The 23964-nt window shown below is 43.5% G+C and overlaps 2 protein-coding genes across 2 annotated transcripts; both read right to left on the bottom strand.

Annotated features, from left to right (window-relative positions):
* Positions 1–4690: 4690 nt before the first annotated feature.
* Positions 4691–8183, bottom strand: LOC142216304 (uncharacterized). The gene is made up of 4 exons (XM_075284045.1): positions 7864–8183; positions 6509–6632; positions 6086–6159; positions 4691–5931 (listed from the first exon to the last, which is right to left on the bottom strand). Exons 1-4 carry the CDS (start codon positions 8177–8179, stop codon positions 5402–5404), a joined length of 1044 nt encoding a protein of 347 aa, XP_075140146.1. The 5' UTR covers positions 8180–8183; the 3' UTR covers positions 4691–5401.
* Positions 8184–15648: 7465 nt separating this feature from the next.
* Positions 15649–23586, bottom strand: LOC142216758 (uncharacterized). The gene is made up of 4 exons (XM_075284790.1): positions 23271–23586; positions 20408–20531; positions 18712–18785; positions 15649–16724 (listed from the first exon to the last, which is right to left on the bottom strand). The coding sequence occupies exons 1-4, from the start codon at positions 23584–23586 to the stop codon at positions 16171–16173; spliced, it is 1068 nt and encodes a 355-aa protein (XP_075140891.1). The 3' UTR covers positions 15649–16170.
* Positions 23587–23964: the final 378 nt, after the last annotated feature.

The raw sequence follows: 23964 nt of genomic DNA, 5'->3' as shown, positions 1-23964 counted from the left end.
TTTGGTTTAATGCATATTGCACATTTTCTGTTAGTACAATAAACCTCATTTCAATCCTAAAATATTACTGTGTCCATCAGTTATTAGATATATCAAACTGAAATGGCTGTTGCAAACACCAAAATATTTAGAACAAAAAATGATTACGGTTAATAGGGGTGCCCAAACTTTTTCATAGGACTGTATATGTTCACATTTCACTTACGCAAGACTCCAGCAGCAAAACACATGGTTGCTGCTCGAGCTAATGAAAACTCTCAGCAGACTCGAGCTCATCTCCAATCTGACAAGGTATGTCACAGACAACAGCAGGCTGCTTAAACTCCCCAGCAGACTCAAGCCTATCTCCAATCTAACAAGGTATGTCTCAGACAACAGCAAGCTCCTCAGCAGACTCAAGCCCATCTCCAATCTGACAAGGCATGTCACAAACAACAGCGAGTTGCTGAAACTCCACAACTGACTCAAGCCTGTCTCCAATCTGACAAGGTATGTCTCAGACAACAGCGAGCTCCTCAGCAGACTCAAGCCCATCTCCAATCTGACAAGGCATGTCACAGACAACAGCATGCTGCTGAAACTCCACAACAGACCCAAGCCAACAGCGAGCTGCTGAAACTCCCCAGCAGACCCAAGCCTATCTCCAATCTGACAAGGTATGCCTCAGACAACATCAAGCTGCTGAAACTCCCCAGCAGACCCAACCCATCTCCAAATGAAATATACCTGTGCAAAGCCGAGTCCTTCTTCTAGTAAAAAATAAAAAATCATAAATATTAGATCTGTGGGGGTCCGATATTATTACGCACTGCCTCAGTACCTGTAATCTGCAAGGGTTCTGGCTGTCGGACACCCACCTATTTAATATTGATGGCCTACATTGGTGGCCATGGCAGAAATATTACATCAAAAAATGCTGCATTGTACAATGCCTGCAAATTGGATGGAATTCTGGCTGTTGCATTCCAAAATACTTGTAGAAACTGTGTTTTACATATGGGTACAATAGATGCAGAAAGTCCAAGGAAAAGTGGTCTTTTCCGCAGCGTTCTCTTGCTGCAGATCAATATGTGGAGTCTTAGCCTCAAAGTTTCCTGGTACATGTAGATTTGTATTACAGAAAGAGGGGCAAAGAAGAAAGATCATAATAAAAGGAAGAGGAGGACCAAGAACAAGATAAAAACGCATAGAAGAAAGAAAATGATACATCTCCACTGCTCCAGGACTGGATTTGCAATAAATAAGTGACTTTGCAAAGTGTTATACCTTATATGTTGCCCCATCATCTGTATACTCATACCTGATATATCGCCCCACCCCCTGTAAACTTGTACCCTACATACTACCAATCACAGTCTGCTGGGACATTGTCTCACCTGTAGACCAGTACTGGAATCACAAAGTCTGAGATTCTGACACTATCCTTGGCTTGGTTTATCTTCTCGATCAGCTCGTACTTCTTGGTCCACTGGACCGGCTCATCCAGGGGCAACAAATTACCTGTCATGTAGAAAGCACGTCAGGGGTCATTTGTACTCATTTTTACAGGATTCGCATGCTATTACTTGACATGTCTGTCCTACTGTCAAATCATACTACATCATTTTCTTTTACTTACCAAGTTGAGCAAAGATCTCTCCAGTCTCGTAACCTCCAATAATGCCAAAGCCGCGATTATCCACCAATGTGATGTTCTCGGTCAGACTATAAGATCTCCTCTCCAGTGTGTGACCCCCATCCATATCGGTAGCAGACGTATAGTTTTTGTATGTCCCATCTTCCCATACATACTTACAGCTGTTAATAAAGGCAGATTTGCCATGACCGGAAAAACCAAAGAACTGGATGAGAATACGGTCAAAACTAATGCGGTGCCTAATTCTCTCCGAATCCATGGCCATGACTGAAGTCTCCTCGATCTTCCTACACGACTGCATATTTCGAAGCAGTACAAGGTCCGCTGCTGTATAAGTGAAAGTAATCTGAAGCTTACTAGAATTTATTGTGCCGTAATAGGGATATTACTTACCAGAGCAATATAATGCGTCATGTTCTTGGATGTTATAGTCCAAATATATGGAGACAGTGTAATAATCTAGAGATCATATCTATAGCCAATCTAACACAGCAACAGTATTTGGTATCTGTGTTGAGTGACATTCAGGGCTGGATTTTCCGTTAAACTATACAGGCCCTTACCTGGGGTGGCTTTGTAGGGTAGAATGGCTACTCAGCTGCCTCAGGGCTCAGGACATTGGGGGGGCCAGCAACAGCCGCTACCACTGCATTGTTTTATAACTCTGTCGTTTCTCCTTCTGTGGATCCCACTGTAAGTAGGAGCCGAGATGTGTGAGTGAGGCCGGAGGCCCCACAAACACTATTATTATACTCGGGGGTCTGAAAAGACCCCCAAGTATAATCATCGGAAACCCAGGGGAGGTGAGGGAACATAAAAAACACAGTTACTTGTGTGATGTCCCTGATGTCACATGGGCCAGGGCTTGCGTCCCTATGCATCGCGATGCTAGCCCCGGATCAAGTTACATCCCATACGTCATTGAAGATGGCCAACATCAGCAGGGACTGCATCGGAGCCAGGGAGAGGTAAGTAACAGTGTTTTTTTTTATGTTTGTATCCTCCCTGGGTCTCTGATTATTATACTCTGGGGTCTAAAAAGACCCCAGAGTATAATGATTGTTCATGGTTGTCCACAATGGGGCATCATACTGTGTGAAGGGGCCACTATGGGGCATCATACTGTGTGCAGGGGCGACTATGGGGCATAATACTGTGTGCAGGGGCCACTATGGGCCATCATACTGTGTGCAGGGACCACCATGGGGCATCATACTTTGTGCAGGGGCCACTATGGGGCATAATAGTATGTGCAGTAATGCGAGGGGGAAGGGTCGATCAGGGTCTTCAGGGGGGTTGGCCAGTCAATGTCTTTGGTGGGGTTCGATGGGGGGCCGTGTCAAAAGTTCGCCTTGGGGCCCCACTATTCCTAGTTATGCCACTGTTCAGAGTACTTTATGCTGTGATCATTGGGGCGGTTTTCTCTAGGCAATGCGTATATGTACCTCGTATGTAATGTGACTCCATAGCCCACTTATATGTATTTCATGGCCACTGTCATTGCTGACGAGAACCTTATCAGTGGACATTTTATGGCTTAGGAGATATAAATCTATTGCAGATCTCATCTTAAAGGAGATTCACCAGGGTAAAGTATATTAAACCAGCTACGCAGTTAGATCAGGCTTATTTAAATGCAATACTTTTTTAAAATTCTGTTAAAATTTATTCCTCCACTACCGAGTTATTTCGGAATATGCAAATGAGAAATCTGGAGATCGGAGGACAGCTCCATGTCCCAAACTGCTATGCCTCTCAATGCTCTAATACACCCTCCTTCCAGTTGTGTAACATGTCCAGTGGGTCCTCAGTGTAAACTTCAACTGGGGCCCCCTATCCTATTCCTACGGCATATTCTTGATAGTGGTGGTTATGGATGCTGCAACTGTGTCCCATAGTACCTACATCCACATACAGTATATAAAGAATATGGTAAGTAAGTAGCTCAATGCCCAGCATATAAACAGTGCTGAGAGCTGTGTGCTCTGTGAAACAGCTGATCAGTAGGGGTCCTGACATCCTTGTCTCCTTCCTCCTTCCCTTCTTTGAGTGACAGAGCCAAGGAACAATGCTTAAATGTCACCTCTCTAGTCTCATATTTGGAGATGCATATTAGCTGTTGGGAGCTACCGAGCGTCCCTCAGTGCTCCAGAATGCTAGTTTGCATATCTTGAAACATGTGCGTTTCTTTAAAGAGGACCTTTCACCATCTGGGGCACATGCGGTTTAATATACAACTAAAAAGGAGACAGTACGCTGAATTCAGCGCACTATCAGCTTTCCCGTTCTGTGCCCCCAGTGAAGAGCTATCGGTGCCAGTACCATAGCTCTTCACTGTCAGAAGGGAATTTCTGACAGTCAGACAGGAACGCCCTCCCTCACAGCAGCGCCTATAGCACCGTACTGTGAGAGCGGGCATTCCTTACTGCCCAGCAATGACACTGAGTGGTGAGGAACACCCCCCAGTATTCGTCTATGGACAAGTACTATCAGTAGGGGAGGAGGCGTTCTTCACCACTCTCACAGTATAGTACAATAGGCGCTACTGTGAGGAGGGGCGTTCCTGACTGACTGTCAGAAACTCCTTTCTGACAGTGAAGAGCTACGGTACCGGCACCGATAGCTCATCACTGGGGGCACAGAACGGGAAAGCCGATAGTGCCCTGAATTCAGCGCCCTGTCTGCTTTCTAGCGGTGTATTAAATCACATGTGCCCCAGATGGTGAATGGTCCTCTTTAAGACATCAGATACTTTACCTTCATTGTGTCCCCTTGCTAATATATTATCTCTTTCAATATATCTATTTGGTGAATAAAGGTTATTACTTGTACCAATATCAGCTAAAGAGTTGAACATGGCCAACTTCTGACTGTACAGTGCCTAGTGTGATGCAAAGTCTAAAGCCCGAATACAAGGCCATAAAGTGACATTGCCAAGGGCAGTAGTGGGAGACCATTCACCACTGTCTATAGACATTCTCAGTATCAACGACAACAATATTAACATCTATGAAAAAATCACAACACACACCAAGTATCAAACAAATGTCTGCAGAGTTTTATTGATGGACATTGGGAATGACATCACTTGAATCTCTTCATTCCTGATGTAATGGATATACACTGGAGGTAGATCATGGATGTGTCTCTTGGCTTCCATATTCTATTATTATGACTTTTTTTATTAATATAATAATTAAATACTATTTTGATAGGTTTAAGTGTTGTGCAAACTAATACAGCATCATTATTACAAGAAGTGGCACCTACTTTATCATGGTTTGGCACATGGTTAATGGCCGGTGCCCAAGGTGGCGTAAATGCTGTGGTTTGGCTGCAGTGGGAACGCTGCGGTTTTACGATCCCTGCAAAGTGGATGGGATTCTAGTGAATGCTATGAAATGCACTGCAGAGAGATATGCGCAACGGAAATGCTGTGATTTCCAAAACCATCACGTTTTTGGAAATCACAGCTTGTTGATCATACCTATAGAACCACCAGCGGTTTCCATATAGGTATAATTGAAACAGAAAGTCCACAGAAGAAATCTCTGTGGACTTTAAGGGAAAAATCGTAATGCGTTTCCGCCATGGTTTTTCCAGCAGTGCTTTTTTACCGTGGCCCGCTACGTGGGGCCTCAGACGTAAGGTTTGGTCACACCAATGTCCTACGGAGATTACACAAAAACAGGAAAACGTTCAGCAAAGCCAAATTCTGCTTGAAACAAAGGTCCTGGACTATTGCGTGATCTAGCTCTCTCGTGTCTAGCGAAATAAACGACTAAATTTTCCTTTTCCATGGTTTGCTTTTTGGGCCCTGATTTCGTCCTCATGTTTGGCCTGGTCAGCAAGCTTCATCCTTTCAAGTTCTTCTTGTCTCCTCAATAGTTCTTGGTCCATCTCCCTCTTCTCTTTCTCTTTCTGCCTCTCTAGTGCCTCCTGTTGGTTCTTTATTTGTATCATTTGACGGGTCTTCTCCAGAATCCTCTCTCTGTCCAGCTTCTCCTGCTGTAGCATCTTCTCCAGGTCGTGCACATAATTCAGCACAAATTGCTTCCGTTCTTTCATTTCTTTCTTTGGATCTCGAGAATGGTCAATTCGGAATATCACTTCTTCAGTAACTTCAAATAAGAACTTCAGAACCTCCTCGTGTCTTCCTCTGGTTTTTATAAAATCTTTCTGGGTGTAGTTTTCAAAAGAAAATATCTTTTCAGCTCCCATGTTCCTGAATGCTGCCATGGTCTCAGTCAGACTTCCACTTGTCTTGTAAGTGAGAACAACAAGCGGGTAAATCCCTAAGAAGGAAACAGATAGGCATTATTCTAAGATGGCCATTGGGTGGTCATTGCATGGATGTCTAGAACTTCTAGGCATTTAGACTATGTTTACATGTAAACTGTGGTGACAAAATCTCCATGACACATAGATGGAAAGGAAATGAATGCTTACCAGTAAGTTTTTCAGCAGTAGATAGTAAGTGTTTTATCTCATCAGCCTCAGAAGGGTTGATGCCTGTCTTCACACTATCAAAGAAGAAATCAGTCTAATGAATATCATCATGGCAAATCATGTCTATAAATCTACTTTATTTTGATTAAATTTGAAGTCAAGAGCATCTCCTCTTTCAGAGTAAAAACAGGAACATTTTTGAAAATGCAGCTTTTCCGCTGTGGATTTTTTTCTGCAATGAGTGGATGGGATTAACCAGAATTCCATCCACTTTGCAGGTACTGTAAAACGCAGCGTTTTCGTAATGTGGGCCCTCGGCCTTAAAGAGAAATAGGGTGGTCCATATCCCGTTCACTACCCTTGTAGGTTAGGTAAAATGCCAATCAGTGGATTTCTCATTACTTTCCTTTTTTAAGACATTACCTGTAGACAAAGACTGGGACAATGAAATCTGAACTTTCAATATTATTTTCTGCCCGGACAATTCTCTCTACGAGTCCAAATCCTTTGCTCCATTCAACTGTGTTACCCAGAGGAAGCAAATTACCTGTAAACCAATAAACAACAATAATGGTAGAACAATAGTAATTGAAGAAGTATTAGTAAGAAGAAGAAAATAATAATAATAATAATAATAATAATAATAATAATAATAGTGTGTGGGTGAGCATTATCCTGCTTAAAAATGCCATTTGTCTGGCTTACCAAGAGAGACAACATATGTGACGGCAAGATGTTTTGTACATAGGACTGAGCTATTGGAGTCCATCATATCACTACCAGGTTGAGACTGTCATATGTGATTGCTCCCCAGATGATCACTCCAGTAGTTGTCCACCCTGCCATTAGAGACAACACATGTGGTGGCAGGATGTCCTGCACATATCACTGAGCTATTAGTGGCCCTCAAAACACTACTAGGGGTGATCAACTATTGTATGTGATGGCTCCCTAGATCATCCCTCTTGTAGCTGGAGTAGTGTGTCACCCCACAGCAAAAGCAGGATTGAAGCTCCCGACATGAGGCCTCCATACTCTATCAGATCCTAAATAGAACCTAAAGATGATGTGGTTCCAGTTCCAGTTGTGGTTTCTTGTTCACAATGCTAATACAAACAAAGGTCATGGTTGTTACTTGCTTTCCATCAATGACAAGGCATGTAATGGGTTCTAAACTGTGTAATGAAGGCACCACCCGTGTGTGTATGGTAGGCAAGGAATCTGTGGAATTGTTCATGGACAAAACCAATCCCCTCTACTGGTGGTCTGCCTAGTCCATGTGTGTGCTTTCACGTAACCACTACATCCAACAACTCCTAAAACCTGGGACAAAATGACCATCCTGCTTCTCTCAATTAAATGTTGTGCCCCCTCTCAAAGTTTGTCATCTGGACAAAATGTCTTAATTTGCATCATAGAGGTATGTTTAGCCGTCAGTGATCATTCACCAAGAGGTACACTACCCAAAAGTAGCCTCCGAAAGTCTTTTTATAGAGAAGCACTTTTACGCCCTCTTGTGGAAAGACCTAATGTCTAATCAGACCACACTTGTAAGATGAGCAATCCTACACTTCTATCTGGGGATGGGATTTTTGTTTTTTGTTATGTTATTGTATTAATAATAATGATAATAATAACAATAAATTACAAAAAATATAAATTAAAATAAAATAATAACAATTGTTACTGCAGTAATAGAAAGAAACCTGTTCCCATCATCATGATTCATCATCGTTGATAATTATTGACAACCCAACCTCCCGACCCCTGGCACTTACCCAGCTGAGCAAATATTTCTCCAGATTCGTAGCTTCCCAGTTTGGCGTACCCTCGGTTGTCGACCAAGGTGATGTTCCTTGTGAGCGGATAGGTAAGTCTGTTAATAGTGCATCCTCCATCTTTAGCAGCAGCCTCCGCCCAGTTCTTGTAGTCGCCATCTTCCCAGACGTACAAGCAGCTGTTGATGAAGGATGACTTACCGTGACCCAACAGGCCAAATAGCTGAATGAGTACGCGCCTAAATCCCTGACCGCCATCCTTACCGCTGTGAAAAGAAAATGTATTAATTTTATGCCTCAGCCTGTCAGCGTCCATGGCTGTCCCTGGAGTTGTGAGTATCACAAGGACTCGAAGTCCTATTTTATTGCACTTTCTCAGAAAAGTTACTGATTAGTAAATAGACGATAGCTGGAAAATCCCCGGGAGGTGGAATTATTATTATGTTTTACGGTTTTCCTTATCGAGGGCACAAACAAGGGCATAACAAGAAGTAACCAAGACGCCCCAGCGAGCCCAGAACATAACAAGCTTATGGCTATATTGGTTTCCTAATACACACAGCGATGTCACAGGACAGGTCTAATCCACAATTATACCAATAGTTACGTCACAATACAGGGTATACAGTATACAGTAATACAGTATGGGTATACAGTAATGTCATAGGAAAGGTATCATCAAGATTCTTACAACTAGTGATGTCACAGGACAGGGATAACATATACAGTGATGTCATAGGAGAGGCATAACACGACATGTTGTATACTGTGACATTACAGTACAACAAAGAAAGCATAATGATTAGATACCAGCAAAGTTGTTGGGACATGAATCTTTCAAAACTAACTAAACCAAAACTTTTGTGATTTGCCTTGGATGAGACTGTGAAAGCCGCCATTGTATGTAACATGAGGTAGAAGATCATAGAGGAGGATTGCATGGTCTGTGTCACCTAGGTGGGCTTCTGGCGTCATCTGACAGCCTTTCAGCCAATCGCGGGGGATGGGTGGAGAGTAGAGGTGAGCGAGTAGTACTCGATCGAGTAGGTATTTGATGGAATACTACGGTATTCGAAATACTCGTACTTGATCGAATACTACTCACTATTCGAATGGAAAAATTTGATGCAGAACCAGCGTCGATTGGCCGAATGCTATACAGTCGTCCAATCAACGCTGGTTCTTCTCCTACCTTTAGAAGTCTTCTCCATGCAGCTTCCCCGCGGCGTCTTCTGGCTCTGAATTCACTCTGCCAGGCATCGGGACTGGGCAGAGCCAACTGTGCATGCCTGCGCTACAAGAAAATGGCCGCTTTGACTGTAAGCGGGGACGCTGCACGGAGAAGACTTCTCGGAGGATCCAGCCCGACCCTCACTCGTGGACTTGGTAAGTTCAATTTGATCGAATGTTGCCAACCCCTGAAATGAGCATTTTTCCCCCCATAGACTATAATAAGATTCGATATTCGATTCGAGTAGTCGAATATTGAGGGGCTACTTGAAACGAATATCGAGTATTTAACTACTCGCTCATCTCTAGTGGAGAGGTCACAGGAGAACTATAGGAGGATGACCAGTGGCGTAATGATCGTGGTCGCATGAAGTGCGACAGCTAACGGGCCTGGCAATGTACAAGGCCCGTGGCCAGCTGGAGATGGCCTGGTACCTCGATGACAGCGTTTGGAGAAAACCTGGTTCCCCGACCGCTATACATGTTGTAAATGAAAAGGGGCCCCGGCATGTCACTGGACCCCTTTTCAATAGTTGCTAAGAGAGATGAGCGAATAGTATTCGAAACTGCAGTTTGGAATATCTCGCTCCATAGGAATGAATGGGAGCGGCCGGCGCTGGCTGCCGGTGCTTAACCCCTTGCTGTTCGCCCGCTCCCATTCATTCCTATGGGAGTGAGGTATTCAAAATTATGTTTCAAATACTATTCGCATAAACTCTAGTTACTAACCCAGGGGACAAAAGTTTGCACTTGGGCCCACAAGACACTTGTTACACCGCTGAGGAGGACTAGTCTGGAGCATAGTTTATAGAATTATAGGAGAGGATAAGTAGCATGGAGAACAGTTTATTGAATTATAGGAGGAGGACTAGTCTGGATTAGAGATCAGCGAGTACTGTTCAGATCAGCCGATCCAAACAGCACGCACCATAGAAATGAATGGATGCACCTGGTACTTCCGCTTTGACGCCGGCCGGCCGCTTAACCCCCCGCGTGCCAGCTACGTCCATTCATTTCTATGCGAGCGTGCTGTTCGGATCGGCTGATCCGAACAGTACTCGCTCATCTCTAGTCTGGATCATTGTTTGTAGAATTATGTGAGAAAGAGGATTAGTCTGCAACACAGTTTATAAAATGATAGAAGGTGGACTAGTCTGGAATACAGTTTATAGAATTATAGGAGGACTAATATGGCACATCGTTTATAGAATTAGATGAGAATGACTAGTTTAGAACATAGTCTATAGAATGATAGGAGGGCGACTAATCTATAGTATTGTTTATAAGATTATAAGAGAAAGAATATAGCGGAGTATAGTTGATAGAATTATTGGAGGACTAGTGAAGCACAGTTTATATAGAATAGAATAATACGAAGAGGACTAGTGGGGCACGGTTTACAGAATTATAGGAGGACTAGTCTGGAGCATGGTTTATAAAATTACTAACCTCTGCCTGCGACTTCGTCTGCGGGTTGTTGGCGTGATGATCCACCTATATTTAGCAAATTGGTGCTGTCGATGGTTTGCCTGCTCCGGCATTTCATTAGCTGTTAAGCTGTCCTGCTGCTGAACTTGTTCCTCACACCGTGCCTGTGATTGTTCCGGCATCAAAGCAGCTTGCTGAGACACCATATTAATGAGCGTGTTCTTGGCGGTGATGATCCGCATGCTCCAGCGTTTTGGCAGCTCTCAAGTTGGCCTGCCGCTGAACTTGTTTCTCGCACTGTGCCTGGCATTTTTCTGACATCTCAGCACCTCGCTGGAACATCATATAATGAGTGTGTTGTTGGTGTTGATGATCCGCCTGATCTCACATTTCAGCAGCTGTCAAGCTGGCCTACTGCTGAACTCATTCCTGGCGTGGTGCCCGTGATTGTTCTGGCATCTCAGCAGCTCACTGGGACGCCATAAAATGAGCGTGTTGTTGACGTTGATGATCGGCATGCTCCACCAGCTCTCAAGCTGGCCTGCCGCCAAACTTGGTTCTTGAAACTGTGTCTGGGATTGTTCCAGCATCTCAGCACCTCGCTGGGAAGCCATTTAATGAGCATATTGTTGGTGTTGATGATCCGCCTGGTCCGGTATTTTGGCAGCTGTCAAGCTGGCCTGCCGCTGAACTCGTTCCTGGTGCTGTGCCCGTGATTGTTCTGGCATCTCAGCAGCTCACTGGGACACCATATAATGAGTGTGTTGTTGGCGTTGATGATCCGCGTGCTCCGGCAGTTCTCAAGCTGGCCTGACGCTGAACTTGGTTCTTGCACTGTGCCTGAGATTGTCTTGGCATCTCAGCAGCTCGCTGAGACGTAATATAATGAGTGTGTTGTTGACGTTGATGATCCCCCTCAACTGCGCTTAAGATCTCTGTGACTTCTGGTTAACTTCATAGCTGCCGTTGTTTGTGACAAATTAGATTCTATTTTTCCAGGCTTGTTTAAAATTGGTAAACTGCCAATTTGGATTAAAGGTGTTTGCCCATGTTTGTCATCACTGATGAAGATCAGATAATATGCAAAGGTATCTACACACTGAGGGTTAGCTTGTGTCTACACAGAGAGATAACAGCCCTGACTAAAATAAGGCTGCTGCTAAGAGCTGTTTAATATAGTATGTGAACCTAAATTCATAACAGTCGTGAAGCCATGTCATTTACAGGAATAAAAAGTAGCCTATGTTTTAATCGAGGTTATAATCTATCTGTGTGCCGAATTTCATTCAAATACGTTCAGCCATTTTTGCGTGTTTGAGGAACGAACACACAAACTTTCACATTTACAATGTTAGTAGGATAGGATTGGAGGAAGACTAGTAGAATACAGTTTATAGAATTATATGAGGAAAACTAGTGGAGCCCAGATTATAGAATTAGAGAGGAAAGACTAGTATGGAGAACAGTTTATAGAATGATAAGAGGAGGACTAGTGGAGCAAGTTTATAGAATTATAGGAGCAGGACTAGTCTGAGCATAGTCTATAGCGTTATATGAGGAGGACTAGTCTGGAGCATAGTCTATAGAGTTATATGAGGAGGACTAGTCTGGAGCATAGTCTATAGAGTTATATGAGGAGGACTAATCTGGAGCATAGTCTATAGAGTTATATGAGGAGGACTAGTCTGGAGCATAGTCTATAGAGTTATATGAGGAGGACTAGTGGAGCATAGTCTATAGAGTTATATGAGGAGGACTAGTGGAGCACAGTTTATAGAATTCTAGGCTGACAACTAGTCTGGAGCATAGCTTATAGAATTAGAGAAGAAAGACTAGTATGGAGAACAGTTCTAAGAATAATAGGAATGGCAAGATTTTTTTTTTGACAGTTATTTCCTAAAACCTGTTTGCCAGTATATCTGACAGGGTATTTTAGAGCTTTTTCAGCTAGAATTATTGCTGTTAGCTGTTATTTCAGACACCCTGGGACCGGTTTATCCTTGCCTAGTAAACTTGAATATGTGGAATGGAAAGAAGTTCATTGAAGGCCAATACACTACAGACACAGTTAGTGGGGATCAGTGGTGTAACTACCGCCATAGCAGCAGAGGCAGCTGCCACAGGGCCCGGGACATTAGGGGCCCGGTGACAGCCGCTACCGCAGCTATCACTATCGCTGTCTGAAAAGACCCCAGAGTATAATAATTGTTTATTGGTGTCCACAGTGGGACATAATTCTGTGTGCAGGGGCCACTATGGGGGATAAGATAAGATAATCCTTTAATAGTCCCACAGTGGGGAAATTTCAGCATGTTACAGCAGCATAGTAATACAGATACAGGATAATACTCAGTAATATATTACAGATGTAGGCACACATATGCTGAGAAGAGAAGATATACAAGGAGTCCATAGCAGCTAAGGAAGAGAAGAAGAAAGAAGGAAGACTTCATAGTCATAATACTGTGTTTAGGGGCCACTAAGGGACATAATACTGTGTGCAGGGGTCACTATGGGGGATAATACTGTGTGAAGGGGCCACTATGGGGCATAAAAGAGTGCGCAGGAATGCATAGGAGGGGGTCGTCGAGGTTTTCGGCGTCAGTGTCGGTCGGGGGGGGGGGGGGGGGGGCATGTCAAAACTTCGCCACGGAACCCCGCCATTCCTAGTTATGCCACTGGTGGGGATCCAGCTGCCTAGTCCTTGGGTGGGTTAGTAATGGATGGCATTTAATCATCTTTTGGTGTAGTTGACTGCTGTGCCCATTATACTTTATCAGATGTCATATGACCTATTAATAATTGTATAGAATCATATCCGTGCAACAAAATCTTCTCACCTATGAGAGCAGTAGGTTATGTTTCGGGGAAAAGTAGGGATATCCACATGATAGTTCACAGCTGGTAATACTATCCCAAACTAAAAATCACCCTCCAATATTTCAGCATGAGACATGAGGCAGACACTGGAGACAGGATTTATTATATCTGTATGTATAAAGTTACAGTAAGTACAGTATGATATAAAAGTACAATTAAATCTTCAGTCTATTACTCATCTATATGAACTGTTCCTGTCACCCTACTGAGAATGGTCTGGAGCCACACAGAGGCGTAACTAGCACACCTGATGCTAAATCTGTAGCAGAGGCCCCTCTTACAATCTGCTGTAAAACTAGTGTCTTATTATACTGTAATGAGGCCTTTGCCCCCCCCCCGGCCTCTAGGCCCCCGGTAATGACTGATACTTCTGCACCCCTTATAGCTGAGCCCTTGCACAAACAACTTAACCATGGGACCCTTACCAAGCACCAACAGAAATGAGCAAATATTTCAGAATGAACCAAATTCATGACGAATTTCCAAAACTGAATTCTCAATTTTCACAGAGATCAAATTCACAAATTTCAATTTCTGGTGTACGGATAACCCAACAATTATTGGTCTAGGTTGGGAACTTACTCAAAGTCATTTACCTACGTTTGAGAGTAGGCCGATGATTCCGAGTAACCTGGACCACGTGATTGAAACCAACCAATGATATCTTATGGCAGTCATTGACTGGTTAGTGTGGTCTGGGTTACTTGTAGCCATTGACCTACTTTCAAAAGATTTTAGACTAAGTGATATAGGTTACTCTCAATCATTACTCTCAAAGGGAACGGAGTTCCTTTTGAGGAAATCTGATCTAAAACAAATCTTGGGAGATTCAATTATCTGTCATTTTCAACGAATGGCCGAATGGCCAATTCAATCATCTGCAGCTCAAGGATTATCATACAATTATTGGTACTATTCCGTTATCGGGCCAGCAGCAGCGCATTTCAGCACCAGCTTTCGGGACAGCAGTTCAGTTCAGCAGCGGGAATTACAATGACATCCGAGGACTGCTGGCCCGATGCTTGTGCCCAGTAGCCAGTACATCAATGACCCCCCCTCCATCTCCTCCTCCTTCCAGTGCTGCCCCCCAGCTCTCCTTACATCTACCCCGTACCCTCTCCCCGCCACATGACTAAGCCGATGCTGGCCCAATGATAGAGGCCGTGCTTGTGTGTAGTAGGCAGTACATCGATCGATGCCCTCATCCTCCTCTTCCTTCCAGTGCTGCCCCCCAGCTCTTCTTACATCTGCCCCGTACCCTCTCCCTGTAATAGGCCTCACCGTAAATCTTGAGCAATGAATGCTACTAGATAGCCGCCGGACGCTGCAGAAAGTTTGTCCCTCCGGCTCGCTGTAGCTCACCGTTCCTATAGTCGGCGTGTTTCTTGTCAGGGCCTGGATTGAGCCCCGGTGTCTTTCCTTTCGGTCTCGGTACTAGCGCTGAGGTGAGGCCTAGTCGTGTGGCGGGGAGAGGGTACGGGGAAGATGTAAGGAGAGCTGGGGGGCAGCACTGGCAGGAGGAGAAGGATGGGGGAGGGGGGTCATCGATGTACTGGTTACTGGGCACAAGCATCGGGCCAGCAGTCCTCGGATGTCATTGTAATTCCCGCTGCTGAACTGCTGTCCCGAAAGCTGCTGCTGAACTGCGCTGCTGCTGGCCCGATAACGGAATAGTACCTTATTATTATTATTAATGCTACACCAGAACAGTTTGGTTCATACATATAAATTTTTCTGGAGGATTTTTACAAACCCCATTCAGATGCATAAATCAAGGAACACGTTTATCATGTACAGAAATAACATTTGCATTTTTTTCCCATTTTTTTTTTTACATTTTTGAAATCACTAAGCGTTAAATATTAATGATCTGGATGAGAAGTTGTAGTGTATTTCCTCTGTTAGGGGGAGCTCACACGGAGTTACGTGCCTCGTGATGTGGCACGTTGACGCTGCGGGACCCTTTGCGGGCCGTACACGCTCCCATTGATTTCAATGGGAGTGGGGATCGTATGTGCCGCGCTAGTTTGCGGCTGTGCATTTATTCACGGCCGCAAACTAGCGCAGCGCATACGATCCCCACTCCCATTGAAATCAATGGGAGCGTGTACGGCCCGCAAAGGGTCCCGCAGCGTCTACGTGCCACGTAACTCTGTGTGAACTCCCCCTAAGGCCGGGTTCACACAGTGTTTTTTGGTCCGGAACCTGAGGCGGAGGCCACATCAGGTTCCGATCCAAAATACGGGTAGCTGGGACTGGATGCCGGTGCAGTGCACTCCACTCCGGATTAGGCCCAAATGAATGGGCCTAGTTGGGAGGAGGGAGTGTCTTCAGACGGAATCGCGAGGCAACTCCGCCTGAAGAATGAGCATGTCTGTTCTTTTTGGTCAATGGGAGCCGTCTTTTTGGTCAGGATTTTGAGGCGGATACGGCCTCATGATCCTGTCCAAAATATCCCGTGCGAACTCAGTCTATGACTGAGACCCACGTTGTAGAAACACAGTTTTTGTTGTTGTTGCAGAATTTGCTGTGTTTTTTTGAGACAAAGCCAAGAATGGGAATGGGAGGAATGGGAAATATACAGGAAGTTCTTATACTTCTGCCTTCTGCTCAATCCAATCTTGGCTTTGGCTAAAAAAAAAATGCAGTAAAATCTTCAACAAAAAAAGCTGTTTTTCTGCAACGTGGGGCCTCAGCCTTAGTTGTTTGTTCAGGAATGTATCCACTTGTAGCCCTTATTTGATGTTTGTATGTGCGCTGTTTGATGGTCTACTCTTTGGGCTTCTTTTTTATAGTTAAGCTCCTTTTCAATGACTTCCATTTTGTCTTTCCATTCTTCGGCTTCTTCATTCTTTGTTCATGTTCATACTGATCCTGTAATCTCAGCCTTTCATAGTCTTGTTGCAGTTTCTCCATTCTTTCTTGATGTAATTTTCTACTCATTTCTATCTCTTTTTCCAGCTCTTTTAGCCTCCATCTGAAGGCTTGCTCTGACTTAGTTTTCTCCATGTCTCTCAGTCTGTCTAGGTTTTCCCTCTGAGCTATCAGTTCCCTGTTATGAATATACTTCAGGACAAACTGCTTCCGAGCAATCATTTCCTCATCCGCGTCCCTGGGGTAGTTGGCTTGGAACTCAGCATAATGGATGACTTCATGTAGAAATTGGATGACCTTCTTATGAGTTTCCATTACTCTATGTGGACTTTTGTCTGTGTAATTCTCAAGGTCAAAAATCTTCTCGGCTCCAATGTCCCGAAACATAGTTTCAGCTTCTATAAAATTCCAGTGATTTCTTTGAGTGAGGACAACAATGGGGACAACCTCTGGAAGGAAAGAAACGTGAAAACTTTTCATGATTGGATTACTATTCATCATTGCTAGAGATGAGCGAACACTGTTCAGATCAGCTGATCCAAACAGCACGCTCCCATAGAAATGAATGGAAGCACCTGTGACGCTGACTTTGCCGGCAGCCGGTGTCACAGGTGCTTCCATTCATTTCTATGGGTGCGTGCTGTTCGGATCGGCTGATCCGAACAGTGTTCGCTCATCTCTAATCATTGCATTTACAGATGAGAAAATCAGCCAAAATCCATCTTGGGCTGTTAATCTAATGTGCAAATTTTCGATACCTGAGCTGCAGTTCTGCATATAAGTCAGTGAAGTCCTCCATTGTCATACATGTGGTTAATGCACCTCCATAATAGGACATGCGTGCACGTGGGAAAATCCACGGACCCCATTATAGCCTATGGGATCCGTGTAGTTACATTGCTCACCGCTTTTTAATGCGTTTGGTATTCTGTTCGGGGGGGTCCCCAAGCGGACTTTCTGAATGGAATACCGAACCCAGATATGAACGGGGCCTTATATTATCAAAACTCCTGTCCACAAACACTTGCAGCTGACTGGAATCTCTAACATTTGAGATTTGTTTCAAATGATTCTGAAAATGTCACTGTTAGGTTTGGTCATTGAATTCAGAAAGTCAACAACCTACTTCGAATGATCAAGAGCAAACCAGATCACATAGTCTAAACCAGCCAATGACAGTTGTGATCAACTTACAATTGTTACATTGTTGTAATGTGGTCTGGGTTACTCTCATTCTTGGAAAGTAGGTCAACAACAAACATTCATTAGGACCACATGATCTAAACCAGTCAAATGTAAATTGATCGCAACCATCATTGACTGGTTTAGACCATTTCGTTATTCTTGGTCATTGAAAGTAGACCAATTACCTAAAGTTACTATTGAACTTTTTTTTACTGTTTTTTTGGACGTAAGGTAATACACCATGTGCCAAAAAGTCCAATAAACAACTTTTTAAGGTTATCCAAGTACTTTCAACTCAAACCAAATTTATTCTCGGCAAATTAAATCTGCCAATTCAAACAAATTTTGGGAGGTTCACTTATTTCTAGGTCCTCAGTCACCAACACCAAAAATACACCCATTGACAAAAGAATTTGCTGTTGCCCTATCCTGAAGCTTTCTCGTTGTGTCTGTACAAATGAGTAGAGACTCTAGGACCCTGTCGGATACAAAATGAGATATTTTTGGGCAAGCAGGTATACAGGTTATGTATGGTATCCTACGGCACATTTGTCTACAGAATTTACAGTTGGGCATGTAGATCCTGCACACTTGTATGTGGTCCCAGCTGGTCCCATAAATGCTGGACTGGTGATAAATCTGGTGACTAGCCAGGACATGGAAGGTGTTGTAATCCCCCCACATGTGGTTGCAGGATGTCCTGTACAAATCACTCATTTTTTATTGTTCTCATATTACTATGGTGGGTGACTGAGTGTCCTATGTGATGTCTCCCCACATCATCACACTAGCGGTTGGGGCATTCTGTTGCTCCACAGCAAAGGAACTATTGAAGCACTCACCACGAGGCCACTTGAACCTGACTACACAAAACCTGGATTCATCGCTAAAGATGGTACGGTTCCAGTGTATACCAGGCCAGGCTTCTCATTCACAACACCACTGCAAACAATGGCAATGGTGGTTGACTTTCAATGGCACAGAATTTCCTTCTTCTAAGCATCTGTATATGGTGCGGACAGAGACAGATGGTGTAATGAAGGCATCAGCTGTGTCTTGAGACAAATTGTGGGAACTGCCTATGCTTGTCGGTGGATGGTGGAAATGCAGATGGACCAAGTAGGAAACCCAGTGGAGAAACGTTCCTGATAAAGCCAGTGTTTCCTTTCTATCTTTTTGGAATTGATAAGGAGCTTCCCAACTATGCTAAGTACATATAGATCCTATACAGTATATACAGGGGCCACTTACTTGTTAGTTTTGTTGCAGTTTGAAATATTTCTCTTAGCTCTTCCTTTAGCTCAGGAGTTGGAAGGTTTGTCACCCTGAATAACAAAAAAATATAATTAAAAAGAAAAATTCTATGAATTCAATCCAAGTATTTATAGTTAGACTGCATAGGTTGCTATGCCAGTATGTGATTTACTTGTGCGGTGTCTATTGGATTATCCTTTCGCATATTATATAGCCGTGTCTGGTTATATTATTACACAACAGTTAGCAACCAAAACATTACTACTGTTTCTGATTGTAAAATTCCATAATAAATTTCATACTCAGCATGTACCTGCTTTCTGTGGGGCCCTTTGTATGTGATTAAAAAAATAGCTTAAAGGGATTCTACCATTAAAACACTTTTTTTTCTGGTTGACACGTTGGAATAGCCTTAAGAAAGGCTCTTCTTCTTCTACCTTTAGATGTCTTCTCCACGTTGCCATTCTGTAGAAATCCCGCTTTTCTTCGGCATGCAAATGAGTTTTCTTGCAGCACTGGGGCGGGCCCAATGCTGAGAGAGAAATCTCCAGCACCGCCTCCATCTTCTTCAGGAACATCCTCTTCACGCGTCTTCTTCCGGCACAGGCGGTGAAACTAGTAGGCCTCAGGCAGAGCCGACTGCGCATGCCCACATGCCACAAGAAAATGGCCGCTTATTTACTGTGTAAGCGGCCATTTTTCTTGTGGCCACGTGCATGTGCAGTCGGCCGAGTCCTACTAGTTTCACCACCTGCACTGGAAGAAGACGCGTGAAGAGGACGTTCCTGAAGAAGATGGAGGCGGCGCTGGAGAGTTCTCTCGCAGCATTGGGGACGCCCCAGTGCTATTTGAGCACTGGGGCCCGCCTCCCAGTGCTGCGAGAGATCTCATTTGCATACCGACGAAAACCGGCATTTCTACTGAACGGCGGCGCGGAGAAGACATCTAAAGGTAGGAGAAGAATAATCCAGGGGCCACACGGTGGCTCAGTGGTTAGCACTGCAGCCTTGCAGCGCTGGAGTCCTGCTGTTCAAATCCCGCCAAGGACAAAAAACCATCTGCAAGGAGTTTGTATTTTCTCCCCGTGTTTGCATGGATTTCCATCCCATATTCCAAAGACATACTGATAGGGAGAAATGTACATTGTGAGCTCTATGTGGGCTTACAATCTACATTTAAAAAAAAAAAAAAAAAAAAAAAGAATAATCCTACCTGTTAACCAGGAAAAAAAAGTGTTTTAATGGTAGAATCCCTTTAATTGATCCAGTATTGGTTAATATGACTTGGCTTTTACCCCCTCCTCTCCTTGCTTCTCCAGACTAGCCTGAGGTCCACTGTCTTCAATGTTTTTTGACATTGAATACAGTGTCAATGCCACTTAGGATATTCTTTTTTAGAGATTTTGCAGGCTAAAAATATTAATGGCCTACCCTAAGGATAGACCATCAATATTAGATTGGCAGAGGTCTAACACCTGGGATTCCCACCATTCAACTGTTCTTAGAAGCTGAAACACAGAGAATGGAGCAGGAAGCAGACAACACTGTTCTCTGTTTAGTGGCCAGACCAGGCTACTGCAGATCTCCTGCCATTTAAACGAATGGGATCTAAATTGTCTGGGTGTCAGACTTTTTTTTATCACAGGATCATTTTTATCAGGATTGTACATTGATCAGAAATGTTCACCTCTTACCTGTACACAAATATAGGGATAATGAAATCTGAGGCTTTCACATAAGGTTCTGCTTCCACAATCCTGTCTGCTAGCTCAAATCCTGTAGTCCACCCGACTGATATGTCCAGAGGCAACAAGTTTGCTGAAACATAAGAAAGGCTGTCAAAAACCTGAATAATACAGTAATATTATATTATTAGTATCATCTGGCACTCTTCTGTGATGTCATAGGCTCTGGCTCCGCACTGTGGTCTCTGATTGATCATCAGTAGTGACTAGGGTTACGCCCATGTTACTACTGATGGTCCAATCACAGGCCTTAGTCGTGATCCTCAGACCGATGACATCACAGAAGAGTTTCAGACATCAGCAGGAGAGCGCCTGACACTGTGAATAAACCCAAAGAGGTTATTGAAAGTGAGTTTCAATGTTTTTTTTTGTCAAATTTTGGACCTAACCATAACTTCAGTTGTGCTTGCCTTAGAAAGCTAGAAATTGGAGAGATAGGTTCCTAGGAACCCTGACAGTGTTCTACACTATGTTTTATAGATAGGTTCCTAGGGGTCCTGACAGTGTTCTACACTATGTTTTATAGATAGGTTCCTAGGAACCCTGACAGTGTTCTACACTATGTTTTATAGATAGGTTCCTAGGAGCCCTAAGAGTATTCTACACTATGTCTTATAGATGGGTTCCTAGGAGCCCTGACAGTGTTCTACACTATGTTTTATAGATAGGTTCCTAGGAGCCCTGACAGTATTCTACACTATGTCTTATAGATAGGTTCCTAGGAGTCCTGACAGTGTTCTACACTATGTTTTATAGATGGGTTCCTAGGAGCCCTGACAGTGTCATACACTATGTTTTATAGATAGGTTCCTAGGAGCCCTGACAGTGTCATACACTATGTATTATAGATAGGTTCCTAGGAGCCCTGAGAGAGTTCTATACTATGTTTTATAGATGGGTTCCTAGGAGCCCTGACAGTATTCTACACTATGTCTTATAGATAGGTCCCTAGGAGCCCTGACAGTATTCTACACTATGTTTTATAGATGGGTTCCTAGGAGCCCTGACAGTGTTCTACACTATGTTTTATAGATAGGTCCCTAGGAGCCCTGACAGTATTCTACACTATGTCTTATAGATAGGTTCCTAGGAGTCCTGACAGTGTTCTACACTATGTTTTATAGATGGGTTCCTAGGAGCCCTGACAGTGTCATACACTATGTTTTATAGATAGGTTCCTAGGAGCCCTGACAGTGTCATACACTATGTATTATAGATAGGTTCCTAGGAGCCCTGACAGTATTCTACACTATGTTTTATAGATGGGTTCCTAGGAGCCCTGACAGTATTCTACACTATGTCTTATAGATAGGTTCCTAGGAGCCCTGACAGTGTTCTACACTATGTTTTATAGATAGCTTCCTAGGAGCCCTGACAGTGTTCTACACTATGTTTTATAGATAGCTTCCTAGGAGCCCTGACAGTGTTCTACACTATGTTTTATAGATAGGTTCCTAGGAGCCCTGAGAGAGTTCTACACTATGTTTTATAGATAGCTTCCTAGGAGCCCTGACAGTGTTCTATACTATGTTTTATAGATGGGTTCCTAGGAGCCCTGACAGTGTCATACACTATGTTTTATAGATAGGTCCCTAGGAGCCCTGACAGTATTCTACACTATGTCTTATAGATAGGTTCCTAGGAGTCCTGACAGTATTCTACACTATGTTTTATAGATAGGTTCCTAGGAGCCCTGACAGTGTTCTACACTATGTATTATAGATAGGTTCCTAGGAGCCCTGACAGTGTTATACACTATGTTTTATAGATAGGTCCCTAGGAGCCCTGACAGTATTCTACACTATGTCTTATAGATAGGTTCCTAGGAGCCCTGACAGTGTTCTACACTATGTTTTATAGCTAGCTTCCTAGGAGCCCTGACAGTGTTCTACACTATGTTTTATAGATAGCTTCCTAGGAGCCCTGACAGTGTTCTACACTATGTTTTATAGATAGGTTCCTAGGAGCCCTGAGAGAGTTCTACACTATGTTTTATAGATAGCTTCCTAGGAGCCCTGACAGTGTTCTATACTATGTTTTATAGATGGGTTCCTAGGAGCCCTGACAGTGTCATACACTATGTTTTATAGATAGGTCCCTAGGAGCCCTGACAGTATTCTACACTATGTCTTATAGATAGGTTCCTAGGAGTCCTGACAGTATTCTACACTATGTTTTATAGATAGGTTCCTAGGAGCCCTGACAGTGTTCTACACTATGTATTATAGATAGGTCCCTAGGAGCCCTGACAGTGTTCTACACTATGTTTTAAGGCAATTTAAGGTCTGGCTCATAATGAACTTTTTGGATATGAAATAAATCGGAGATCCAAGCTACTGAACCCGAACACAAAATGAATCTTGAGAGGTTTGTCCATCTTTAATTGTTTTGTACTAACTCCGACATCAGCACCCTGAGTTCATTAATGAAAAAAATGGGGACATGCTCTATTTCGGTCTGTGGTTCAGCAAAATCACACAATACCAAGTCTATGGATCGATGCCATCTGTATTTCTCAGATCTAACGCAGTACTAATTATAAGGATATAGTTTAAAAAATGGATGTTCTTTGTCCGTGGTTTATCTGATTTTCACGTTAGCAATCATTGACATCGCATTACTATATTATATTACAGATATGTCCTCCTTTACTTTGATCATTATTGACACAATATAGTCCACATACTGAGCCTGGTTTGCTCACTGAACTGTAATACAACCCATTGGGAATAATAAGTACAATTAATATATCCAGGAGACATCTTATAAGGAACGAGAGTATAACTTCTAGTTGTTTACATTGATCACTTACCAAGTTGGGCGAAGATCTCTCCGGTCTCATAAGCGTTCATTTTTCCGCAGCCCCTGTTGTCCACCAGGACAATGTTGTCGGTGAGTGGGTAAGTCACCCTTGCCGTTGTCCGGCTCCCATCATCATCCCCAGCATTTGCATAGTTCTTGTACTCACTGTTGGACCACACACACTTAACAGTGTTTATAAAGGACGACTTTGCATGGCCGACATATCCGAACAGCTGCAGGAGGATTCTCTCAAATCCCTGGTTGCCCCTTTTACATCTGTCAAAGGTAAAATCTCTGATCTTCCTCCTCCGTTCTGCATCATCCATGGTTGCTGATATATGTGAGTTATCAATGCCTTGCATGCAGAATAAACAACCGAGAGGTCAAGCCAAAGTCCTTTTTTACAACATGTTATAAGGAAGATATAGTCACATCCAGGCATTTCTGTTATGGAAGTGGAATAGAGCTTCCTTATAGGTTCATACAGGGGCATAACTACCATAGAGGCAGCAGAGGCAGCTGCCACAGGGCCCAGGACATTAGGGGGCCCGGTGACAGCCGCTACTGCTACGTTTTTTTGTTTTTTTTTAATAGGCCGTTACCGGCTGAAGTTACTAAGGGACATACTACTGTGTGCAGGGGCCACTAAGGAACATAATACTGTGTGCAGGGGCCACTAAGGGAAATAATACTGTGTGCAGGGG

This window comes from Leptodactylus fuscus, chromosome 8, assembly GCF_031893055.1.
Source record: "Leptodactylus fuscus isolate aLepFus1 chromosome 8, aLepFus1.hap2, whole genome shotgun sequence".
Classification (NCBI taxonomy): domain Eukaryota; kingdom Metazoa; phylum Chordata; class Amphibia; order Anura; family Leptodactylidae; genus Leptodactylus; species Leptodactylus fuscus.
This window is presented reverse-complemented; position numbering and strand designations above follow the sequence as displayed.

Coding starts and splice junctions, on each gene's coding strand:
- LOC142216758 (XM_075284790.1), bottom strand. CDS start 23,586: ATGGATGATGCAGAACGGAGGAGGAAGATCAGAGATTTTACCTTTGAC. Junction 20,532..23,270: donor AGAGATCTTCGCCCAACTTG/GTAAGTGATCAA, acceptor CTTATGTTTCAG/CAAACTTGTTGCCTCTGGAC. Junction 18,786..20,407: donor ATCCCTATATTTGTGTACAG/GTAAGAGGTGAA, acceptor TTTGTTATTCAG/GGTGACAAACCTTCCAACTC.
- LOC142216304 (XM_075284045.1), bottom strand. CDS start 8,179: ATGGACGCTGACAGGCTGAGGCATAAAATTAATACATTTTCTTTTCAC. Junction 6,633..7,863: donor AGAAATATTTGCTCAGCTGG/GTAAGTGCCAGG, acceptor ATTGGTTTACAG/GTAATTTGCTTCCTCTGGGT. Junction 6,160..6,508: donor GTCCCAGTCTTTGTCTACAG/GTAATGTCTTAA, acceptor CTTCTTTGATAG/TGTGAAGACAGGCATCAACC.